This window comes from Euleptes europaea, chromosome 13 (genome assembly GCF_029931775.1).
Source record: "Euleptes europaea isolate rEulEur1 chromosome 13, rEulEur1.hap1, whole genome shotgun sequence".
Taxonomy (NCBI): Eukaryota; Metazoa; Chordata; class Lepidosauria; order Squamata; family Sphaerodactylidae; genus Euleptes; species Euleptes europaea.
The window spans coordinates 28,749,992-28,768,334 of NC_079324.1; the positions used below are offsets into that span (position 1 = coordinate 28,749,992).

General features: G+C 44.3%; 1 protein-coding gene across 2 annotated transcripts; it reads right to left on the reverse strand.

The window, feature by feature from the left end:
- Nucleotides 1-8,456: 8,456 nt before the first annotated feature.
- On the reverse strand, nt 8,457-17,955 carry ZBTB33 (zinc finger and BTB domain containing 33). 2 transcript variants are annotated; one of them, XM_056859306.1, is made up of 2 exons: nt 17,860-17,955; nt 8,457-10,477 (listed from the first exon to the last, which is right to left on the reverse strand). In XM_056859306.1, exons 1-2 carry the CDS (start codon nt 17,900-17,902, stop codon nt 8,457-8,459), a joined length of 2,064 nt encoding a protein of 687 aa, XP_056715284.1. In that variant the 5' UTR covers nt 17,903-17,955. The 2 variants fall into 2 exon arrangements, with proteins under 2 accessions (XP_056715284.1, XP_056715285.1); XM_056859307.1 differs by lacking the exon at nt 17,860-17,955 and adding an exon at nt 14,492-14,527.
- Nucleotides 17,956-18,343: the final 388 nt, after the last annotated feature.

The window sequence follows — 18,343 nt, forward strand, 5'->3', positions numbered from 1 at the left end:
ACATTGGGAATGGGCCCTGGAAAATGAACCGCCGATGGGTGGGGCTGTGTTCAGGACACAGCTGCTTGGTTTTCTGCAATTAAATGTGTAGGTTTTTTCTTGTGCCACTGCAGTGCTGAACGCCATGCCAACAATACTACACTGACACCTAGGATGCATCCACACATCACTGGCTATTGCACTATTGAATTGGCTGTAGCAGTCATTCACAGTTGAATTTTCCTGTGTAGAAAGCAATCCAGTTACAAGCAATCGCCTATAACTGCCACATCCAACTGTGTGTGGCTACAGCCCTACGAGCATGACAGCACCACGAGAAAACAAAGGCTGCTTTGTGCATAAACTTTTATTTATGCCACTCGTTAAGTAACCTTTATTTTTCTATGTGGGTTTTCCAGTATCACAAAAGGTCATAGGTGTTATACCAAAAGCTTTCTGTCCCCTTCGATAATATCAGAAAAATCAAATACCATAGTTGAAGTTGACACATGACGTTCATTAAATTGTTCCTAGATCTGTATGCAGGAGCTCTCCACTGTCTTAAATGAACGCCACCGTGAGTCTTTCAGGTAGCAGGGTACTAAAACGGAGTTCCATTGTCTTCAAAAGCATGCAGCTTGACCTCAACTTCATGCATGCGTGCATTCTTCAGAATGCTATCGGCGTTATACTGTAAACCACTGAGTCCTCTGCTAGCAGTTCTTTGGTGGCTGAAGTCTTCTAATTCACTTTATGTGGTCAGTGACCTTGGAGTCCCCCCCCCCCATCCTTGAACACTGTAATATTTAAGGGGACGCATGCTGAAGAGCCGTGGTCACTTATGGTTCCTAGGCAGAAGTCTACCATAGGAGCAATCCTAAACAGGTGTATTCAGAAGTAAGTCCCATTTTATTCTATGGGGGGTTTCCCCCAGGAAAGTGATCTTAGGATTGCAGCCATGCCTCCTTTTCAGTCAGCATGGTATAGTGATTAAGAGTGGTAGACTCTTAATCTGGTGAACTGGGTTTGTTTCCCTGCTCCTCCACATGAAGCCAGCTAGGTGAGCTTGGGCTAGTCACAGTTCTCTCAGAACTCTCTCAGCCTCACCTACCTCACAAGGTGTCTGTTGTGGGGAGAGGAAGGGAAGGAGATTGTAAGCCGGTTTAAGACTCCTTAAAAAGGTAGAGAAAATCGGCATATAAAAACGAACTCCTCCTCCTCCAATAGAAGTAGGCCACTGAGAAAACAGAATTGGACAAATCGCAAACTTGCTACTGCCTTATGTGGCTGTGGTGGCTTTCAAGGACCAATTGGATTGTAACGGCAATTTAGGAATAAGTGATTTAATGGATCAGTTCCATAAGGATGCTGGCTCCTGTTTCATTGATTACATTTTAAAAGTCAGAGTTTTTACGGATCATGCACTGGCAATTTTTAGTCCCACGGTCAGAAAATCAGGAATGGTTTGTTCCCAGGTGTTGCTTCTGCTTTAGACAGAGTCTTGGATATAAGAAGAGACTTCCCTTTCAAAATCAAATAGTCATTGAGCTGGAAGGCTATATTTTTACAACCAGCAGGATAAACTGGATAACAGTGAATGTGGGCAGAGGGGGAATAGGCATAGGTCAGTTATCTTAAGAGTTGGTTTCTATATGCCGACTTTCTCTGCCTTTTTTAAGGAGACTCAAACTGGCTTACAATCTCCTTCCCCACAACAGACACCTTGTGAGGTAGGTGAGGCTGAGAGAGCTCGAAGAGAACTGTGACTAGCCCAAGGACACGCAGCAGGCTTCATGTGGAGGGGTGGGGAATCAAACCCAGTTCTCCAGATTACAGTCCACCACTCCTAACCACTACACCAAGCCGGCTCTCAAGGGCACTTAATTTGTTATTGGGCTGTGGCTAGAGACTTCTGGTGCTGATGATGCAAAAGAAAGGGAGGGAGTGGATGTGTTGTGCGAAGAGCATATAGAATGCAAGCTTACCACACTACTTATGGAGCCGGTCTGTTTGTTTCTGGAAATCATGGGGCATTAACGCATGGGCAGAATGTTCCTGGTTCGCTCCTCTGTTATCCCACAATATTTTAATCCCACAATATTTAAGTCTGGATAATCAAACGCATGACGCCAGCCTATCCCACATTAAGTCTGAAACAAGTAGCTGCTGGAGGCTCCCCGTGCGTTTGAACCAACCATATAATGTGGGATAGTTCGCAATGCGGGATAGCAGGGGAGTGACATCGCCCAAGGATTGGCTGAGGAGTTATCCAATCAAAGGGCGATTCTCCCCCTTTTTTTTTCTTTGAACGCCAGCGTTCCGGTATACCATCGTCTCAACCTGTCAATTAAAAAAAGGCGGGACGGGAGACCGGAAGCAGCAATTGCTCACACAGGAAAGGGGGCGGGACGGGGGACAGGAAGCGGCAATTGCTTGCGCAGGGAAGGGGGCGGGACGGAGGAGACCGGTAAGGAGCATTAGTAGCGAGCTAGCCGAGTAATTACACGCACGTCGGCGTTCCGGTAATGTAGCGGAATTTAAAAAAAGTAGCGGATTAGAACCGAAAAGATCGCTATAAACCAGGGATTGATTAACCCGGGTTTTTTTGCCTTAATTCGCGACTAAGGTGGGTCCGATGCGCAGCCCTTGGACGGTCGTGCGTGTGGACCATGGAGATTCGCTACTATTAAGGCACAAAAGCGAGACAAATTGGCCGTGCGTTAAGCCCCATGGATTGCTGTGCTGGCAAAGTAAGGATCACCCAACATGAGTGAAGCGGAAGCCTGGCTGTTGTAGCCTTTGGCACGAGCACTGCTGCTTCTGGGTAAAATCCAGCAAAGTTAAGCCTGCTTGCGTAATACTGTAATCAGCTGGGCTCACATGTACCAAGTTCTGTATTTGTATTTCTTCCAACAAGACAGAAATGCCCCTCCATGGGAGCAACACAGTTTGCCATAGATCCCAGGCCAACCTCCTTGTGACGTTACAAAGGAAGAAGTGAATGATGGCCTGTCGAGAAAAGTTGCATCAAGGAATCATGCAAGTCTGGAGTTTCTCTCCAAAGTCGTGCCATGTAGACTGTCGCCCTGAAAATGATTCCAAACATGCTTAAATCAAGTAGACTGTTGTGCGCACCAAAAGCATTTTTGAAAGCCTTTGTTCAGACATTCATTTAATGGGTATAATTCACCACAACCTGTTTTGTGCTACTCTTATTCACATCAGTGGAGCTTTAGGGAAATATTTTAACAACTGGACCACTTATCTTTCCCCATGAGTGTCTATGCTTCAGCAAACAAACACAGGAAGCTGCCTTATAGTGAATCCATCTGACTCAGTATTATCTCCTCAGACTGGCAGCAGTTCTCCCAAGGTTTCAGGTGGAGGAGAGCCCTTCCTGACTTCTGTTACCCAAGATCCTTTAACTGGATATACCAGGGATTGAACCTGGGACCTTCTGCATGCAAAACATTTGCTCCACTGCTGAACTGTAGCCCTTCCTGGGCTTTTTTCACCTCCCGGTCCTGCTAAAATTGTTCGAAGTGTTAACATCATGTGTGATTAGGAGTCATCACAGAAGCAGTTTGTAGAAACTTAGGACAGTGATGCATTACTACAGCGTACTTGGGGAATGTCATTTTTAACAGCAGTGCACAGATGTGCTTGTTGCTTTTGAAAGGACTGGGGTCTCAGAAACTAGCACTGCTTTTTCAACTCTGTTTTCTTTCCTCCGCTTTTGGTGAAAGTGTATGCATTCAAATGTAAATTCAGGAGCTCTTTAAATCCGTTTCTTGTGACAGTGTAATGAGAACATGAGTCATGTACCCTTTGGATAATTTATAAAACGAAAAATAAAAGTAAGAATTTTGTTCATAAGTTTGATGATTCAGCAGGGTTAGCTAGTTCCTCTCTAATGGGTGCAAGAGTCAAAAAGGAGCCCGCCAGAGGACTTGGCTGTTCAAGCACCACGGGGTTCTCATCCACAAACAGACCAAGGGAAAGGTCAGCAGCAGGCTTTGTGTCAGGCATGCGGAAAAACTACCTGGTTCATAGTGTCTTGGGCTGAATTAAACTTAGCTGCTGGTTTTCCAGATCCTGGTAAGGATAAACGGATGGATATAGGAAACTGTACCTAAGGAGGAAAAAAAATGGGAAGCAAAGACCATTCTATTAATTAAGGAAATCTGAATAATTCCATGTCATGCATGTACAGCCAGTTGTTTGGTCTGCTTCCTCATTTCCTATATGAAGAGGAAGAATTGGTTTTGATATGCTGGCTTTCTCTATCACTTAAGGATCAAACCGACTTACAATCACCTTCCCTTCCCCTCAACAGACACCCTATGAGGTAGGTGGGGCTGAGAGAGCTCAAAGAGAGCTGTGACTAGCCCAAGGTCACCCAGCTGGCTTCATGTGTAGGAGTGGGGAAACAAATCCAGTTCACCAGATTAGCATCCACCGCTCATTTGGAGGAGTGGGGAATCAAACCCGGTTCTCCAGATTAGAGTCCACCGCTCTTAACCACTACACCACGCTGGCTGGTGATATGCAGTTAGCTTAAGAGCCCTTACTTTGGTGTTCAATAGTGGGGGTCTTGGTGTGATCCAAAGGTTCATTTTCAGTTTACATAGGGCAACAGAGGAGCCCAACGGACCCAGGCAGTAGCCCGCATGAACTATACACACAGGATCCTGTACTACAGATGTTCTTCAGGAAAGTTGGAATGGAAAAGTCTCCCTAAGGATTGAGACTGTATGAACAAGTAAAATGTAGAGAAGTACACTAGACTGGACCAACATGCCCCTATCCAGCAAATGCACCGCATGCATAGATGCAACCTTTGGCACGTGCAGCAGATATAGATAAGCATCTGAATTCCCCTGAACTTGCTGAATGCATCTTTTGATGGGCATGCCTAATTTGGGCTCACCAGTTGTTACACGCAACAAGTTGCCCACGACTATTGGGCCACTGTGTAGATTCAACCGCAATCTGAATTAGACATTTAATACCCTACACAAAAATGAGTTTGAAAGGTTTTATGTTGGACCATAAGCCTATACATGAATACTCTGTTGAATAACCTGCCTTTCAATTTAAATCTGCAAGGTTTGCACATCTGCAAGAACCCAAGTCTACCTTTTCAGAACAGAACTTCAGAAAAGCCACCAGCTCCTCAAAAGGTGGTCCCAAACAGATGTCTTGTTCGCCAGAAGAAACTGCACCTTGATAGAATTAAAAGCTTTTATTTTACCATACAAAGCTCTAAGAACTAAGGTAAAGTATTGGTTAATGAAAAAGCAAAACACAATTCCTAGAAGGCATGTTAAAGAAAAGGCTGTACAAGTTATATACATTACAGTACTGTATTGTTTTTTGTTTTGATTTTTTAAAGTAATGCTTCAGCATAGCTCAGTAGAAACCATTGTGAAATAACCCACGGCCCTCTTGCAACTTCTTAAATAAACGTATGCTTTAATAGAAAATAAATAAGCACAGTGTCGATTTTCCTCTGGAACTGGAATGGTGCGCTATGAATTCGTCTTAACAGAACTCAAAAGAAAAACTTGTCGTTTGCCCCCATAAGCACATTTACCTGGAACTAAGAGCTGTTCAACTCTTTAGACAGACTGAAGTGGTAGAATTCGGAATTGTGCCACTTAACTTACAGGAGGGGCATGCTGCAGTTTTTAATGCCTCCTCCTCCTCCCAAACCAATCTGTATGCAGTAAACCAGCACACACCAAGACCGTGCTAAACCTTTCTACGCACACAAATTTTAAGTAGACAACCATTCAAAATTTTGGTTACAGTCAAAAGCTATATGGTCTAGATGAGCAGAGTGTAATAAAACGTATTTGGAAACAACTGAAATAAAGAATGTTTACTTTGAACACATTTGGAATTGGCAAGTCAAGATACTACTACAATTATCTGAACCTGGGCTTATGTTTGCTATGGGACTTCTGCTGGATGCTGAACATGAGTATTTATTTGTTGTATACAAATGTATTTTTAGATTTACAGTTTATGTAAAACATTTTCTTTTCAGAGCTATTTATTTCAATATTTATAGGTGAACAATGAGACAGCAAGCTGAAATTAAAAAAAAAATCCTATAAAAGCAAAAGACAGATGCTTGATGTAAAAACAATATGGTGCCATTTAAAAGGTAAGGTATGGAAAGGGTCTACCATACTTTCAACCCCAGAAATACTCAAAGCAAAGGATTTCAAAACACATCAACACACTTCCTAAGAACTCTTAACTTACTGAAACCTGCATCCTAGGAAAAGCTTAGGAACCTGAGAGGCCTGCATGGTTGAATCTTTTAGCAAAAGCACACAGCTTTGAACTCTAGTTTTCCAGTTTTCCTTTAACAAAAATACACCTTCAATAGGCACTGGTTTTTAAGAAGCCTAGTACATGATACCAGTAACCAGTATTTTCTAGAAATAGAGCATGCCTAGCTCCAGATTTCACATGCAGCAAATAATACATCAACCTCCCTTTCTAATGAGTGGCAGGGGATTTTCTTTTGTTGTGGGCAAATAGAATTGGTTTCTCTAAAAGATCTTGCTGAGTCATGATATCAGTGAAACTTCAAAAAAGTAGAAACACTTTCGTATGCCCCCTTTATCAGACAACATAACACAGCTTCAATTCAACTAGTTTGTGAATTTAGAAAATTTCACAGAGCACTGATTTAAACATGAAACGCTAATTTTAAAATGATTTACAAAACAAATTTTTGGAAAACGCCACCCATACACATTCCATCTCAGTCAAGAGAACAGAGGAGATGCATTTTTACACCTATGCAAACAAATCCACTTTCATTACTACAAACACTGATTTCTGTCACCCCTTTTATCATAGCTTATTACTTTTGACTCATTTACCTTACAACAAAATTTTACTTTCAGGCCAGGAAAAGCAGTGAGGTTTTTTTGTTTGTTTGTTTGTTTAAAATGAAATAATACGGTCAAGGAATGATTATTCAGAACATGGGGGGGGGTTATTTTTTAAAATGTGAAAAGGAGGGGGGAATCCTAAAGTGGAGAGAAGAGACTGAACAGCATCCCACTGATTACTAATTCTATTCACCACAACCTTTCCAGTCCTCTATAAGGGCTTTTTTTTCATATTATAAAATATACAAAAATTCAAGCTGCTGCTCAGTGAATATGGCTGACTACATAATTGGTGAGTAATTCAAAATTCAGGGCTACTGTTTTTTAACCGTTTGCTATTACCAAAGCACCTAAAAGGGGTAAACCAACTGGCAAGGGTGCTATGGGAAAACTGTGATGCTTATATCCTATGATCTATCTGAACCTGTTAGCACATACATTTATTTTTCCCAGGAGCCCAACTGATGCAATAATCCTTACCAGGGGGTGGGGACAACAACCCTTCCTAAGTGAAATTTTGACTTCACTTCAAAGTAACTAACCAAAACTGTAAAATAAGTTCAATAAGGATCTGAAGCAGCGCTTGCAGTGCCTAGCCTTGGGAACAAGTTTCTGCAGCCTTCAGCTGTCAAACTGTATTTGTCAATGACTTTTCACTAAATGGGAAAACAGCAACCTAATCGAAGCATGAACACACATCCAGTAAAAAATCAGGCTGACATAACCTTCAGCCTTTGAAAAAAAAAGTGTTGGCACCTGGCTCTTCTTCAATGTCATTTGACACTTTGATTACAGGGACACTCCAACGTAAAAGGAGAAAGCTCAATGGTCCAGCCACTGGATGAATTCAAATTCCAAGTATAGATAAAACTTGATCAGTTTACCGTAGTCGGAGGATTTTCACCTTCCAAGAGGGCAAGCTTACATCATGAGCATTTTCATGATGATAAAATGGTTGATTTGGAATTGAAGAACATGATCAAAATGCCACTTTAAAAAAAAGGAACATACTTGATTTATGGACAAGAGATTACTGGACCCTCACAGAACTGCGCCGATCACTAACGAGTGCATTTGTTTCAATTTTAAAAAAATTCTAAACTCCAACTCTATCTTGAGGCTATCTGTAGTCTCAAGTGTTAACAGTGAAACAATTTTCCACATTCAAGTGTTAAATGAAAGAAATACAAGTAAGTGGGTCAAAGGGCAAGAAATATCCCCATTATTACGTAAGTACTGAGGGAAGGTTCCCATTATTGTAAAAAAGCAATAGTTTTCAAACCATGACTGCAAAATTTTATCCATGAGGATGAGCTAAGCACATCAACAGTTAACTTCCCTGGAAATGCCTTTTCCTGTATTCAAGTAAGTTTTTTTTTTGTTCCTGACCATTTTTTTTCACACCACCTGAAGCTTGCAAGTATTCTAGTTTCAAAATACTACCTTTTGCTGGCTAGGTACGATACACTGATTTGTTACAATATGAAGATGTTCTAAAACAGCAGCCTGTTCAAAAAGAATTTTACACCCCCTTCCCATGAAAGGTTTCCATCAGACGTCCTTTCAGTAAGATTCTGGAATCACAAACTCAAATTCATTACTACCCTCTGGTGGGTTTTGTTTAAAAAGCGATTCATTTCCTTGCGGAACAAATATATCATCCCAGGTCATTGGCTTTCCTGGAGGGGCAGGTGTGGGATCCTGAGAGGCATCTTTTACGGGGCCAACAGGATATGCGACACTACTGTCATTTACCATCGGTATATTGCTGGAACCACCTGAAATATAAGCATAATTTCTGATCTGCAAGGACCTACATGGATGCAAACGATACAGCTTGGACTCTCCAGAAGGGTCCTGGCTATGGACTGATCTTAGATGTGTAGCCATGACCTGATAGTTGATAAAACACTGGCCACACGCCAAGCATTGGTACCTTCGCTCACCAGTGTGATGTATTTCATGCTTGGTGCGGTATTCCGCAAGAGGGAAAACCTTATCACAATAGCGACATGGATACTTCTTCTCCCAGGAATGGACGTTAAAATGCCTCCGCAAACTTGTCAGACAACTGTAGGATCTTCGACACACAATGCAGATGTAATAGACCTTCCCATCCATTATGAGCTCATAGTGATCATCATGTTTCACTTTCAGACGTTTTCTGTTTGCAGGATCGTCCCCTGATGTTCTGGGCAGATCATCAAGCCTGACTTCTCCATCAGCCTCATCTTTCACCGGAATGACTATGTCATAGGTATCTTCACCAATGTTTGCATAAACCTTGCAACCAGTAGACAGGCCTTCTATTTCAGTGGCTGTATCTAAAGTTATGGTCTTCTGGCCTTCCGTTATGTGCTTTGGGGCAACACTTGCTGCAGAATCATTGTTGCTTCCAGAAAGAACATCTGGGATTTTCATTTTGAATTCTGTGGCTGGGGCAGGTGGCTCTTGTGGAACGTTAGCGGCTTGCTTCTTCTGTACTCCTGCTGCCTCAGTTGTAGCAGGTTTGGGGGTAGATGGCTGCTGAACCAAAGAGCTGCTGCTCGCAGACCCTGGGCTGGATGAACCTAGAATGTCATCATCGTCTTCCACATCTTCCTCGTCCTCATCAATGGCATTTGTTTCCATGTCAGTTAAGGACTCATTGTTAGATGGTTGCTGATTCTCCTCAGGTATAGGCGAGACCTCGATTTCATGTGACGAACTGACATCTGGTGAAGCACCAATCTGTGACTGGTTTAACATAAGGACATTAGAAGTCATGGGATTCGGAGCAGAAGGGGCAAGCGGTTCAGCAGACACTTGATTTTCAGTCGGATTCGGCTGAGTGGTAGACAAGTCGGGTCTCGGAGCTGCCACTACAGCTGGCCGAGGAGGAGACTCAGTGCTGCTACAGTTTGTTTGGTCACAGCCCCCAGCAGGGTTGGGGCAATGCTGGTTCTGTGTTACAGATTGGGCCTCCAGAGGCTGGTCCTTTGGAGGCACAAGCTCTGCGCAGAAGATGACATCATCGTCATCAGAATCACTAATGGTAATCTTTGTGGTATCACACTCCTCCCTATACAAAGAAAATGTTTCAGTTATAACAGGTTGGCCAGCAAATGAGTTTTCATTCCCAAGTCGCACTGGAGGCCTTTGTGCTTCAAGGCCGTTTGCATCCAAACTGGACCGTTCTGAAGGGTCAGGCTTAATGCCTCCTGACATGTTTTTCACCTGCTGCAGAGGAGCACCCAGATCAGCAAGAAACTTAACTCCAAGCAATTGCCCAGATTTTATTAATTCATCGAGCAAGTCTGATCTTACTCTGACTATTCGGGAACTGTAGATATAGTTGAGAATTTCAGCAAAAATCTCTGCTCTTACGAAGTTCAACTCCACCACATGTCCTGCAACTGAGAAGAGCTCGTGAAAGTAAGTGCTTGATGCCGAAAGGACATTTTTGTGGGCTCGAAATTTCCGGTCCTCCACAATAACGGTAACGTCACAGAAAACTCCATAGCCACGTTGCTCATCCAAAGCCTTTAATAGCATACCGGAGTACTGGTTGTCTGTCGCAGTAATTAGCTTTCTGGTCTCCATTCCTACAGCGAGAAAATAAAGAGAAGAGCCATTAGATCTCTCTGCAACAGAATAGTCAGTGTACATTCACAATTCTCAGGGTGCCTTATTTTAAAATATCCTTATGCATAGTCCAGGCAGCCCTTGACTTACTCAATGATGCTCATTACTGGGTTTAAACCAGACTGACAGTTTTAAAAATGGAATGTCAGTTAATTTGAGTTCATTCTTCTATGCGATTAATTTGCTTAGACATCTATAACACCTCAGTACTTTAAAGTATCTTAAAAGTATTAATCTCTGCTTAGGGCTACAGTCTTACCCAACTTATTTGAAAATAAATTCAATTAAAATGAATATTTCCATATAATATCCTTAAGGCTAAAAGAGTTCACAAACAGCATATACGTTACTGGGAACAATTAACATGAATATATTGTTAGAATGAAAAACCAACATTTACAGTTTACAACAATGCAACAGGTTGAGCAGGTTGGGGGATACATCCATTAATAACCTGAGATGAAATCTGTATTTTAAGATCTGTGAATAACATTAATCACGTCAATTAACTGATGAATGGTCAAATCTCAATAGCTACTTTTCTTAAGAAAAGCCAATGTTACAACACAGCTGGCAGAAAAGCACTTTTGAAAAACATCAAACCAAACGCTGCCCATGAAATAAAACTTCCTCCTAAAGCTAACTTGCAAAAACATTATAAATATTTAGAAGCCCAGGCAGCAAGTCTGTGCAAATGCCATTCATCAGACAGATAATATTGTATCAGTCTCCTGATGATACATTTCTAGTTTATTCTCCTCACCCCCCAAAAAACCAACATTAAAATGGGTTGGATCCGGGCAGCAGCCCCCCAAACCGGCTTAGGAGCTGACATGATCTCAGCGCCAGCGTTAGGGCCTCTTCCACCAGCTAAACTGGCACTAGCGCCGGTGCAGGGCCACTTACACTGGCTCTAGGGAGCAGCGCAAGTCACAGGTGCTAGCGCAGCATCGCTGGCAATATTTCCCCAGCATCATACACACTGTGAATAGTCAAAGGCCCAATATTTATACCCCAAAATGGGTCCTCAGGCGGTATGAGGTAAGCTGTCAAGAAAGCCAGAGACAAGAATTGATTACTTTTCCGAGGTCCGAACAAAAAGGAGAGGCTCGATGAATCATCAGGATACAAGAGAATGCATGGGATTTTCTCCTGAACATTGATTGCCCATGATGGGTGCAACTAGGATAATTAATGGTTGGCTGGGAATGCTGATTAAATCACCTTAGGGTGACACAGCAGAAGCTAGCCAGTCCCATTGTCTAGCCAGGCACACCTGTGGGACATGGGAAAATGCACAGCTGTCAAGTGCCTTCCTGCCCAGGTTATACACACAAGATGGATCCCAAAACTCTCTGAGTGGCATCCATTTGTCTTGCTATCACCCTTTGGCCCCCATGCCATTCATGGCACTCTTAGTGGGAGGAAGGGGTCCGGCAACTTACAACCACTACTTCTCTATCAGGAAAAAGTATCATCTGCTAGGTTTCTGTAGAGCAGACTGCTGTTAAAGGCAGCTAAGCCAGTGAGCAAGGTAGCAACCTTAGGCATGGCGCATAGATTTCATGTAAAGTATTTTTCTCAAACTGGGACAACGGGTTTTCCATGGGAAGAGAACAGGAAAGCAGAAAACCTTGGGAAGCTTTTTTTTAAAGAACTCTTTAAGTTTAGCTTATAAGAACGACAAGAAAAATTCAACAGCACTCAGTTAAACATATTAGTACAGTTGAGATATGTTCTAATACTAGGTCTATTCTACATTAATGCTTTTTACAAAAATACTATTTTCTGTATTCACTCAGCAGTACTTAATAAATGCAAATCATACGACAGTTTCATGGGCATTGTTTATTTCGTGATGCCCGCTTCTCCACATATTTTGGAGTAAAATGTTATTTGCTACTTTGTTGTGAAGCTATCTTATCCAAAATTTGAAAGTTCCACATCTTCTCATACCACTGCTCAATGGATGGTACCTTAACTTTTTTTTCCATATGAGAAAATCAGAAATTTTGCTGCCAGTAGCAGTATCGAAATCAGTTCCTTTTTTAGGATATCAAATGTTTCTAATAAGACAATTAAGGCTCTTTGGGAAGCTTTTCTGGCTCCTTTTGACATGTACCACTATTGTACTAACCTCTACCTTCCTCCCACTATGTCTAGAAACAGAAGCTCAGGTAGAAGTTCAGTTCTGCTTCTGATTTTGTTACATGCACAAAAGTGAAGGGAACTGTCACAAGCAACCTTTTAATCCAGAGAGCATCATAAGCAGATGCTGATGATGTGGGCCAGAAACTGCAAGAGAACCATTTTAAAGTGTGCAAGTGCATATACAAAATGAGAAGTGTGAGAAAGGAAAGAAACTTGTTTGCACCACTTATGACAAATGACTTGAAATATTACTCAGGAATAGATAACATTACAGCTAAGGAAATATCACTTTAATTTAAAAACAGACACAAGAACAGAAAGCTACCTCTTCGGAACCTGCTTTTCTGTTGTTAACAAACAGGGCGACTCAGACAACGGGGATCAGATCAGGGCTTCATCTAGGCCAGTGGTTCCCAAAGTGAGCAGTACCACCCCCTGGGGGGGTGGGATTACCTAGGGGGCACTAAGAGGCAAGGGGGCAGCAGGGGAGCACTAGAGTTGGCCCCCTTCAACTGTGTTGTTGGATAGGGTACGGGGCACTGGAATTGAGTTTGTGAAACCAAAAGGGCAGTGGCCCGAAAAGTTTGGGAACCACTGATCTAGCCAATACCCTATTTATTCATTTATTAGATTTTTTAACCCACCCTTTCCCGACCAAGGTTGGGTTCAGGGCGGCTTACATCCAAATAGTTTTCAACAATATTCCGATTAAATGACAAACCACATAACATATAAATATCATTAAAACTAATAATACAATTTAACGATTTGATAATTAAAACTGAAAATCCAGTGGCGCCTTTAATTTTGGTGCTGGTGGCATCAGAGCCAGGTGAAAAGGTGGAATTAATCGATGTAAAAGTACACGAGTTGGGCAGGTGGCGCAGAGAGCGCTGGTAGGCCGGCCAAGATGGAACTGTCGCTGCCCTCAACCACAGCAACATGAGACAGCAGTGAGAGGCCTCCATGAAGCAGGCAGGACTTGAGTTGGTGGGAAGCCTTGCCATCCTTAGGTTTTTCACACCAGGCACCCTGGAACCCACAAGGCCCAGTCCTACCTGCCAACCACACCCTGCAAAACCTGCCACACGTGCTTTGTGACCCCCTACCCTACTGCTTGTGCAGCAATGACAGCAGCCTGGAAAGAGATGTGAGAGAGAAGAGCAGCGCCGCAAAAAAAGGGGGGGGGGAGAAGTGGAAACCTGTGAGTTTCCACCTCTCCGCATTAGGAAGAACTTTCCAACAGTTAGAGCGGTTCCTCGGTGGAACAGGCTTCCTCGGGAGGTGGCGAGCCCTCCTCCCCTGGAGGTTTTTAAGCAGAGGCTAGATGGCCATCTGTCAGCAATGCTGATTCTATGGCTGTAGGCAGAGGATGAGAGGGAGGGCACCCTTGGCCATCTTCTGGGCATGGAGTAGGGGGTCACTGGGGGGGGTGTGGGGGGGGGAGGCGGTGGTGAATTTCCTGCATTGTGCAGGGGGTTGGACTAGATGACCCTGGTGGTCCCCTGCAACTCTGATTCTGTGAGTAGGGAGAAGCCCCCCATTGCAACAAGTGTCTGGGCAACGAAGTGGGGGGGGGTGAGGGAAGCATCTTTCCAGCGGGGGGGGGGGGGGAGATCTGGCGAAGGGACAGGCAGAGAGAGCCCCTCCTCCCCCCCTCCCGCCACTGACGGCGAGGTGGGTGGGGCTGCCCCTGTGACGCCTGCCTGCCGAGCCCCCCTATGAAGAAAGCGAGGGGGGGGAGGAGGGCGAAAGGGCCGCACAAAGGAGGCCCGCGTGACGCGCGCGGAAGGGCACAGGGGAGACAAGACCAGGCCCGTTACCTCGGCTCCTCCGGCTGCCAGCCACGCTTCTTCCGCCACGCAACGAGGCCGGCCGCTCGCCTACCCGCTCGCGCCCAACGGGCCCCGCCCTCCCCCGGCCGCCAGAGAGCGCTCTCGACCCCTACCGCGGCCGTGACCCAGGGAGCGCTCGGCTCTTTTCGGAACCGCTCGGCGGGAGGGAGCGAGAGAGAACGCCGGTTCTCGGCCCTTTCCGGGACCAGACCCGAGCGCACGAGGAGCGCTTCGGGAACTTCCGCCATGAACTTCGGACGCCTGGGAGGCCGGCTGCCGGAGGTGCACGGAAAGAACCGAGCGAGCCGCCCACGTGAGAAAGCGGGGCAAGCCGGCGGGCCACGCGCGCCTAAAGCTCGCATCGAGCGCTGCTTATTTTCTCTTCCCATCCCCCAGTATTAATGCGGCAGTGTTTATGCACGCTTTCTTTACGAGAAGCATGCATTATTAAGTCGGTAAGACCAAAAAAAAAAAAAAAAGCATCGCCTGAGAGCAATTTTAAATCAGCGCTGCTCTTGTCTTGTTTTAAGCCCCCTCTTACAAAAAGTATAGAAAGGCGGGATATAGATTTCCTTCAAACATTTTTTAAATAACGCTTCAGGTTTATATGCTCCACAAATCGGCGCTCTGTGCCTTCTAAATAACGTTTGCATCTGCAAATCCCAGTAAGTCCCATTTTATTCAGTGGGGCGTATCCTCAGGAAAGGGTCGTTAGGATTGCAGGTACAATCACTTAGCCTTTCTGCGAATGTATGCTGGCGATTTACTAGGGTAAATCTGCTACAACGGCCCTTAAACACTACTCTGAAGTGGCTCAAACGTGCATATTCCGGAAGGCCACTAATAACGTCACAAACGCAGCAGATTAGACAGCGAGATTGAACAGCAAGGCTAATTTAGTCAAAAGACTAGTTTACAGACGCTGCCCTTTTAGAAACAATATTTTGCAGCTTATTAATTTAACTCTTTTGTATAAGAAAAGCCATTCTGATTCAGACCCAGGCCCATCAAGTCCAGTAGTCTGTTCACACAGTAACTAACCAGGTGCCTCTAGGAAGCCCACAAACAAGATGACTGCAGCAGTGTTATCCTGCCTCTGTTCCACAGCACCTAATATAATAGACATACGCCTCTGATCCTGGAGAGAATAGGTATGCATCATGACTAGTATCCATTTTTACTAGCAGCCCTGAATAGCCCCTATCCTCCATGAACACGTCTACTCCCCTTTTAAAGCCTTCCAAGTTGACAGCCTCTATGTATTTTAACGCTGCTTAACTCTTTGAAGTTTAAATGGTGTATGTTTGGGAAGGGAGTTGATTTTAATGGTTTTATAATATTTTATTATTTAGGTTTAAAATCGTTAACTGCCTTGAAGGCCTCTGTAAAGGCAGAAAGGCAGGATATCAATTTTCTTTTTAAAAACACACACCAAAACAACTGGAATTACTGACTGAGCTGCAGGTGTCATTTAAACCAAAGTCTTTTTGAAATAGAAAAAGTACTTTGGATAGCCTTTTGCGTTGCATTTTACTCTAGATAGATGCTTTCAGCCTCAACAAAGGTAGTATGACACAGCGACAACTGAGTAATAACACTGGTGCAGTATACATGTCATATGCTTTCATTTTCTTTTGAAGGCACTGAAGACATCTCCCCAGGGAGGTGCGCCTTATTCCATCATTGTCTATCTTCAGGAGGCTGTTGAAGACAGTTTTATATAGGACAGCATTTGACTGATTTAGTTTTTATTTATTAGCAGTCCTCATTGGAGTTCATAAAATTGTTGACATATGGGTTTTAAAATTGTTGTTTATATGTTTTTTTATAATGTTTGGTTTATATTTTAAGCCCCCTTGAGTTCCGCAAGGGAGAACTGCGGCTAATAAACATTTTAAATAAACACAATTTTAGGGCCTTACAATCAACACATCCTTAGCATATCAAAAAGATGTTGATCAACACAAAACACATTGCTGTAATGGCTCAAAAAGCAGCCTGCTGGGTGACCACAGGCCAGTCACAGTTCTCTCAAAGCTCTCAGCCCAGTGAAGGCACGAAATAGCAAACCACCTCCTAACATCTCTTGCCTTGAAAACCCTACGGGTTTGTCTGATCTCTTTCTCAGCCTAGACATGCATGTCTAGTATTCCTCCCTACCCACAACCCTTTCCACTGGTGCTCTTGATAGTTAACATTCCCTGTGAAAGGAGAAAAGCTTGTTAGGTGGTAGAGCTTGTTAGATAGTTTCACAATCTGTTGTGACTCCACAATAAATAGCTCTACTGATTGTTCCTGCAACAGGTTAGTGCTTGCATCATGCTCAATACTAGCCCTGTAAAACAGGTTTCAAATGAAGTGGTGCTCAATTGCCTGGGGTGTTTAATCCTTCATCTCATGCAAAATTGGGGACAAGAAAGTTAACAATTGCCAAAATTTCTCATGGCTAAAAATGAACACAATCAATTCTTATATGAAAATAAATGGTTTCCAATGTAAAATATTTCTCAGGAAGTTGCTTACAATTAAGATATAAAATGAATTGTGAGTTCAAGCAACCTAGTAGCTAAGACGTCCCTGGGACAAATCTCTTCTTAGCTATGATTTAATAGGCGGCCACAGCCAAGTGCTGCTTTCTCTCTCTCTTTCAGCCTCAAATTCCTATCTCCGCTGTGCCACTAGCAATGACCCTAGTCTACCTTTACAAGGCTGAAGGAAAGATTACAGCAAGCTAATGTACTTCTGAAGCACTCAGAACTGTGGAACGCCCTATAGAAATGCTAAGCACACGTTTGAAGAACCAGGCACCTAATCTTCACAAGGCAATGCAGACACCTTTAAACCCAAGTCTCCAAAGATGATGAAACTGTCACGCTAAGCCTTTTTGTGGGTCACAAAAAACAAAAACAAAAAAAACTTTTAAAAGCCTTTAGATCTGAAAGGATATTGTCATTTCTTGTAAATCGGTGAGAGGACTTTCTCCCTGAAACTTGTAATTTCAGTGAGAGAACGCGTGCTGCATTTTTGGGTATTTGCAGGGCGCGTTATTTCACAAGATCCCACCCAGAGCTTCCGACCATCTGGGGAAAGCCCTTCAGGGGCAACATTCCAAGCGCTAGGGAAGATCAAGGGAATCCCAAGGGCTTTGCTCCGTAGAAGGCAGGCCCAGCGCAAGCAGCTCGTGCCAAGGCCCTTCCGGCTTTCCCATTGATCCAAAGGGACTGGATCAAAGGCGCCGCGGCAAAAAAAAAACACCCTCTTCCCTCTTTTCCGTTTTCTACGAGCGGCGGGACTCCTTAGTCGCGCCTCCGTGGAGCAGCGCCAACTGAGCGGGCGGAAGGGTGGGATGCCCTTACCTGGGGTCTTGCCTCCCGCCTCGGTCATGGCGCCAGGCTCCATCGTCTCCAGGGGCTGCAGCCCATCCGAGCACAAAGGAACCGCCTCCCGGAACCCATTCGGAGCCGTTTTGTTGCAGCACGAGCAGCACAATGTGCTGCACCCGGAGTCCGCGACAGGCTACGGAGAGGGAAAAGCGGCTCGGCGGCTTAAGCCGAAATCGACGCGGCCGGAGGAGTTTGGCAAGAGGACAGGAAGGGAGGGAGCGGGGGGAATGAAAGCCGTGCGGACGCCTTCGCGTTTCCACTCCGTTGGGAGCCGCTGCATGCCCAACGAAGCCATGGGAGCCATGCCAGATTAAGTTTGCGGGGCGGAGAAGAAGGGCAGCGTACAGATGGAGGGCGCCATAGAGATTTGAGCTTTCCCCGAGTCCCTTTTCATAATTCGCAGTGGGTCGCCGTGTTAGTCTGTCTGCAGTAGTAGAAAAGGGCAAGAGTCCAGTAG